Source organism: Emydura macquarii, unplaced genomic scaffold (genome assembly GCF_026122565.2).
Source record: "Emydura macquarii macquarii isolate MOO-44397 ecotype Brisbane River unplaced genomic scaffold, CSIRO-AGI_Emac_v2 contig_2849, whole genome shotgun sequence".
NCBI classification, from domain to species: domain Eukaryota; kingdom Metazoa; phylum Chordata; order Testudines; family Chelidae; genus Emydura; species Emydura macquarii.
Window position 1 is genome coordinate 7,537 of NW_027132986.1, and position 7,508 is coordinate 15,044.

General features: G+C 41.6%; 2 protein-coding genes across 2 annotated transcripts; both read right to left on the bottom strand.

The window, feature by feature from the left end:
* Positions 1–1,419: 1,419 nt before the first annotated feature.
* LOC137166445 (olfactory receptor 13A1-like) lies at positions 1,420–2,349 on the bottom strand. Its single transcript, XM_067568174.1, has one exon. The coding sequence runs from the start codon at positions 2,347–2,349 to the stop codon at positions 1,420–1,422; it is 930 nt and encodes a 309-aa protein (XP_067424275.1).
* Positions 2,350–4,569: 2,220 nt separating this feature from the next.
* LOC137166442 (olfactory receptor 11L1-like) lies at positions 4,570–5,520 on the bottom strand. Its single transcript, XM_067568170.1, has one exon. The coding sequence runs from the start codon at positions 5,518–5,520 to the stop codon at positions 4,570–4,572; it is 951 nt and encodes a 316-aa protein (XP_067424271.1).
* Between the last annotated feature and the right edge of the window lie 1,988 nt (positions 5,521–7,508).

The following is a 7,508-nucleotide window of genomic DNA, read 5'->3' on the forward strand; positions in this document are numbered from 1 at the left end:
TGACTCTTTCTTGAGTCTCAAGAGCTAATTTAGGCCCTATCATTTTGTATGTATAGTTGGGATTAGATTTTCAGTGTGCATTACTTTGCATTTATCAACATTGAATTTCAGCTGCCATTTTCTTGCCCGCACACCCAATTTTGTGAGATCTCTTTTTAACTCTTCACAGTTTGCTTTCTACTTAACTATCTTGAGTAATTTTGCATTGTCTGCAAATGTTGCCACTTCACGATTTACCCCTTTTTCCAGATCATGTATGAATATGTTGAACAGTACTGGTCCCAGTACAGATCCCTGGGGACACCACTATTTTCCTTTCTCCATTCTGAAAAAAATGACCATTTATTCCTAACCTTTGTTTCCTATCTTTTAAGCAGTTACTGATCCAGGAGAAGACCTTCCCTCTTATCCCATGACTGCTTACTTTGCTTAGGACCCTTTGGTGAGGAACCTTGTCAAAGGCTTCTGAAAGTCTAAGTTCACTATATCCACTGTTTCACCTTTGTTCATATGTTTTTTGATCCCCTCAAAGAATTCTAATAGGTTGGTGAGCCATGTTTTCCTTTACAAAAACTGTGTTGACTCTGCCTCAATGTATTGTGTTCATCTATGTATCTGATCATTCTGTTCTTTACTATGTAGCTTCAACCAATTTGTCTGGCATTAAAGTTAAGCTTACTGGCCTATAATTGGAAGGATCACCTCTGGAGCCTTTTTTAAAAATTGGTGTCACATTAGCTTTCTCCAGTCATCTGGTACAAAAGCTGATTTAAGCGACTGGGTACATACCACAGTTAGTAGTTCTCCAGTTTCACATTTGAGTTCCTTCAGAACCCTTGGGTGAATACCATCTGCTCCTGGTGACTTATTGCTATTTAATTTATCAATTTGTTCCAAAACCTTTTCTAATGGCACTTCAATCTGGGACAGTTCCTCAGATTTGTTACCTAAAAAGAATGGCTCATGTCACATCCTCTGTAGTGAAGACTGATGTGAAGAATTCATTTAGCCTCATCTATCCAAACTGGACACAGTATTCCAGTAGCAGTCTCAGGATGCTATGTACGGAGGCAAGATCACATCCCCACATGGTATTCCACTTTGCATACACCCAAGGATCACATTAGCCCTTTTTGCCAAAGCATCACAATGAAAGCTCATGTTGAGGCAATTTCCTATGATAATCCCTGAAGCCATCTCTGAGTCCCTGATTTCTAAAACCATCTCCCAACCTGCATTCTTTGTTCCCAGACGTGTTACAGGGATAGCCAACTAACCATCAACGGGAAAACAACACAAAACAACAACATGTTTTATTCTATTTGAAAAGTAAATACAACTGCAGGAACTTACAAGAACAAATAATCTTTTTAGTGCACAAATACTATACTGATAAGTACTCTAGATAGATAGATAATGTTATTGTCTTTGAAATAGCCCAAGTCTTCTCCTCAGTTTCCTGAGAGCCTCTCTGACCTCTTTGTTTCTCAGACAGTATATGATAGGGTTGAGGGCTGGAGTTATAACTGAATATAGGACAGTGATCACTTTGTCTCTATCTGCAGAGTAGGGGTGTACATAGGTATGAATGACTGTGGAGTTGTACAAGCTGACAACTATGAGGTGGGAGGAGCAGGTGGAGAAGGCTTTCTTCTTGCCTTCTGGGGAGTGAATCTTCAGGATAGTTCTCAGGATGATATAATAGGATATTAGAATTATCGCACAGCTCCCCATCCCGAAGGTTGAGTCAGACAGAGTAGTTAGAATTTCATTGAGGCTGGTGTCTGAGGAGGACAGTCTTATCACTGGTGGCAATTCACAGAAGAAATGGTTGATGACAATTGAGCAGGGGAAGGACAGCTGGAGTACAAGTCCTGTATGGACCACGGAATTGGCCACCCCAGCTATCCATGCACCAGCAATTAACCCAACACAAACCCCTCTCTTCATGATGAGGGTGTAATGCAAAGGGTGGCAAATAGCAGCGTAGCGGTCGAAAGCCATGGCAGCAAGGACCAGAGTTTCACTTCCCAGAGTCCAAGTAAAGAGACAGGTCTGAGCAATGCAACCCAAGAAGGAAATGGTCTTCCTGTGCTCCAGAAGGTTGAGCAGCATTTTGGGGACAGACACTGAGATGGATAAAATATTTATCAAGGACAAGTTGATGAGCAAAAAATACATAGGGGTGTGGAGGCTGCTGTTGGCAGTAATCGTGAGGATGATGAGGATGTTTCCAGCTAGGGCTGCCATGTAGATGAAGGTGAATACCACAAAGAGTAACATCTGGTGTTCAGGGTGGCTGGACAGACCCACCAACTTGAATTCTGTGACAGAGGATTGGTTCTTCATTCCTGAATCTCCACTACTCCACTTCTGTCAACATAAATCAATGCACTTGGTCAGATATTCAGCTGATGCAAAGTAGTGTAGCTCTAATGAAACTCAGAAGAGGAAAGAAAAGCCATTGAGTTGCACTCGCAGTTGAACTGGTCTATTGACTCCAATGATGCAATGTCAGTTTACACCAGTGGGGGTTCTGGCAAATTGATTTCAATACCGTACACCGATTCAGAACAGCTGGGCAGCTGGCCCATTGACTTTGAAGGACCCAGCCTGAATCAAAAGTAACTCCTGTGAAATTAATGGAGTATTACTGGTGTGAAGTCAGCAGAGGGGAGCTAAGAATGAGGCACATCACATCACAAATTTAAAAAGTAGCCACATCACAAGGAAGGGACTAAAGCAAGTTACAAGTAGCACTTTGTGGGACCCCTGGGAACATCGAGTCTGATCTCTTGTATATCACAGGCCACGGAACGTCCCCAAAATAATTCATTAAGCAAAACTTTTAGGGGCAAAAAAGTCTTGATTTAAAAATTACCAGTGATGGAGAATCCACTCTGACCCCGGGTAAATTGTTCTTGTGTTTATTACCATCATTGTCCAAAAATTGCACCTTCTTTTCTTAGTTTTAAACCAGTGATTTCCATCCACTTCAGTGTGGAGTAATTCATGCTTTACGCCACAGTGAGTGAGAGGAATAGCAGGGCCCATGTCACTGAGAAGGGTGAACAGCAATATTGTGTCTAGATAGGACAATTATAAGAGCTAGGATTATAAACTGGGATTTTTGAGAAAGTCTAAGAAGTTAGGCCCCACATCATTTTGGTAAGAAATCCCAGTATACACAAATTGACTCTACATCTATCTATCTATGTATCCATCTATCTAGGCCCATTCACATCTACCTTATATGCTAATTGTTATAAAATTTGCTGATGACACCAAACTGAAAAGGGTTGCATGCACCTGGGAAGGTTTAGAATTCATGCGTCACTGGAACGTGCATTGCCTCTCTGGCCCATTTTGATTTGGGTCGGTTTCAACTAGCTTCTAATGATTCTTCATTCCATCCAGACAGGGAGTGAGACACTCACCTATGTCACTTAGGCTGCCCTGAGAGCAAGCATAACCCTTTTGCCCCCTGACATGGTAGTCATGAAACTTATAGGGGAAATGGAGGCATGCATAGTCCTCATAAAAATATTACAAAAATTCCCTCTTTGTCACAGGCATACTATCATGAGTATTATATGCAAGACATGAGAGGTAATTGTTCTGCTCTACTTGGCACTGGTGAGGACTCTGATGGAATATTCTGGTCGGATTTGGGCACCACACTTTAAGAAAGACATGGACAATTTTGGCAGTGGTGGGTGGGAAGGATCAGGGAATAGTAGAATTTTAGTTTCCAGCGCTAATGTCCTGTCCAGCAGCAAAGTACTGCTAACATGGAGCAAGAAAGGAGCAGAAAGGAGGGAACTGTGTCTTCCTAATTCAGCAATCCTTCCCTTGGCTGCTCCTGGGACAGTGTAGCAGAGACTCACCAGCCCTGATGAAACAAAGGAAAGGAAGCTTGTGGCCATGGAACACTGAATAATACTGATGAGGGCTAAGATATCAATGAAAACTCTTGGCACACCTGTACATTTACCTTCCTTCACTCAGTCGTGGCAGGTAATAGAACTGCAGCGTTCAACTTAGCAGGAAATGAAGAGTGGGGATTGGTTGATTTACCTCTGATGTCACCAGGGTCCCACTTAAAAGTGACCTGAGCTACTGATTTGGCCACTTGTGAAATTTATTCCTAATCTAATGGTGTGACACAACTTTTCTTAACAATTTAGCTGAATTATTCCCGAATGTCTGCAAGTGTGGCCTACACACATATTTCAAATGAGTTTTAACATAACGGAAAGTGTGAAGAGTATGTTTTATTCCAGTTTTAAGATCATTTGGGACAAAGAAAGAGACGACAAATGCTCAATTTCTTAAGCATCTCGTTGTAATTCTTTTCTTCTCATGAACTAAGTAAAATATTTACTTGCAAATTCATCTCTTCTCAAAGAATAATAATCCAGATTCAGGGGGGATGCATAGAATTCTTCAGACGTTAGCGTGGGAATGAGGGCGCAGTGAATATCTAACGCTATGGCTTGATGCCCTAATTTTCCTCCAAAATGAGTCTGATGGCACACACACAAACACACATATTAACCATGTATTGATTTAAAAGACAAAAAATCTAAGGACAGCTTTTCTCAAGGCTTCTTTTACCTCCTTGTTTCTCAGGCTGTAGATGAGGGGGTTGACCAGTGGAGTCAAGACTCCATAGAAGACAGAGAACACTTTGTTCAGGTCCCTCAGTGCGTCTGACTCTGATACCAAATACACAATGATCAGACTCCTGTAGAAAATGGTCACCACGATGAGGTGGGAAGAGCAGGTGGAAAAGGTCTTTTGCCTCCCGCTGGTGGAAGGGATTCTCAGGATGGTGGAGATGATACAGACATAGGATGCCAGAGTCAGTAGAAAGGGAGGAAATGTGAATATGGAGGAAGATGTGAAAGCGGTAACTTCCACGATATGGGTATCACTGCAGGACAGTTTTATTATTGTGCTAAAACCACAAAAGAAATGGTCCATTTTATTGGGGCCACAGAATGTTAATTGTGACATCATAAATATAAAGATGGAAACAGACAGAAATCCACTTAGCCACAACCCAGCCACTAGCTCGAGGCACAACCTGCCATTCGTAAGGGCTGCATAATGCAGGGGTTTGCATATTGCTAAATACCGATCGTAGGACATCACTGATAAGAAAGAACATTCTGTGCCTCCCAGAGAGCCAAAGAAATATAATTGTGTGATGCATCCAGTAACAGAAATGGTTCTGTCCCTGGTCAGGAGACTGGCCAGCAGCCTGGGCAGGATGGTGGAGGAGTAGCAGGTCTCCAAGCAGGACAAGTTCCCCAGGAAGAAGTACATGGGGGAGTGAAGGTGCTGATCAGTCACAATGAGTACAATGATGAGGATGTTCCCAACCATGGTCAGGATGTAGATCATTAGAAAGAGAAGGAAGAGAAGAACCAGCCGTTGAGGGAGATCCCCGAATCCCAGAATGATGAAGTCTGTGACGGTTGTTTTATTTTTGTAGATGAAACCTCCAGCAAACATGCATGAGGGAAATCAAACAAATTTTGCAGTTGAGAGTCAAACTTCCATTACAAGAGTCATATTTTCAATTCTGGCTTCTCCCTGCTGTTTGCCCTCCCAACGCTTGAGTCAAGACTCCAGATGGCAGAGGCATTTGGGGTAAAAGTTTCAAAAAAGGCTGAAGTTAATTCACATTGGAAATTTGGCTACCATCTGGCATCTCAATTGAACACATCTCAGCTTCCTGAACATGTTTGTGTATTATTTTAGTCACAGTGTCTGTGATTATTTTTGTAGATTAAAGGAATTAAATGTCACTTCATTGGCTTCATATGACAACCTCGGAAAAACCCCATTGCTGGGCTCACACCGCATTTACTCATATTTCCATGGCAGAATCCACCAGATTCCAGGGGAGTGGACAGTAGAATTTGATTCCAAAGACCTGGTCTTTATTCCTGGCTCAACCATTCCCTGACTTTGGGCTTATCACTGCCTCTCTTTGGGCCTCTGTTCCCTCCATTATGTAAGAGCTGAAGATGATCCCATTTACTGTTTTTTCAATAAGATTTGAAATTTATGCAAGAAGAGGTGTCTACCTAGGCTTATATGCTCTTGTGGAGATGGAGATATCATACTTTGACATAAATATTAAAACATTGTAAAGTGTCTATCGGTGCTGTATAACTTCTCAGTGTTAGCATACAGCAATGAGACCATGCATAACTTTCAACACACTCTAGGAATGTCATATTTCCATCTCAATTTCCGCAGAAATGGCATCAAGTTTTTGTTTAACAACACACAATGTTTTTTAGACATTTTCTTTACTCCCACCCCATATTACAGAAAGATCTCTCCCAAAGCTCTCCTAAAGGGAATTGGAGAGTTTCATTTTTCGTCCAGGATATGCAACCTTTTTTTTAGAGCTATCCAGCACCTAAAATTTATGGCTAATATTTTCAAAAGTGCCCAGGGCCAGATTCTGTAAATTATCCATGTGCCTAAATCTGAAGATTGAACCCTCAGTACCTTTGAACATCTGGTCCTGAGACACCATGTGAAAGAACATAGGGTTAGATAGTTAGATTAACAAGTTCTGCCACTGCTTGCTTGGCTAAAATTGCTGTGACAGTTTGGGGAACACGTCTTTGTCCATTTTATCATTCTGGATTGGATCAATTCTCTCGTATCAGAAAACATGGAATAGGTCATGAAGAAGCTATGCCTCAAAAGCCATGACAATGCTATTAAGATCCTTCCACACTGGTGAAACAGGGGGAGTGTTGAGAAACCCACATCAGGGAACACTGACCACACATTACCCATACTCAAGTGTTTCGGCAGCACATGGGATTTAGAAGTTCGATCCAATCAGAACAATCTGGTGTCTGTTTTGAGAGGGGAATTGGTCCAGAATGTTATGGTTGAAGCCAGGTTTTCCCCTTGACTAATATTTGAAATTGGCCCACTAAAGAAACAAATAAGGATATTCACTAGCACAAAGAAGTTCACTAACACCCCTTATAAGATCTGCTGATTTCTCAAATCTCCTATTAGACACAAGGCTTCTGATAACCATTAGAGATTCGCTGTTAAAAGTGCTGTGTTCATGGCCTGATATTTGAACATCACCTTTTTCATAAGCACTTGACTGCTGCCAGAAAGCACAGATAGGGTTGAAATTTGTAATAATGAAGTCATGACCAACAGGCAGCATAACTACAAATATAATCTGGCACACAATTAATGCCCATCCCTACAGAATCAAGCACACAACAAGAATCTAAAATTTCAGATTTCAAACGAAGCCCTTGGAATAATAACACACACACAGGGGCACACCCACACGTATTCAGGTGTGTATGTCCTAGTCAGGGGAAGCCTGTAATTTTACCTGGAGTGCAGGAGCATGTTGTGCACACAGTAGGGATATGAAATGCAGATGATAATCAGCTTATTTTAGAATTTTGACAAAATGCAGAATGTTGAAGCTGAAGATTGTGCAA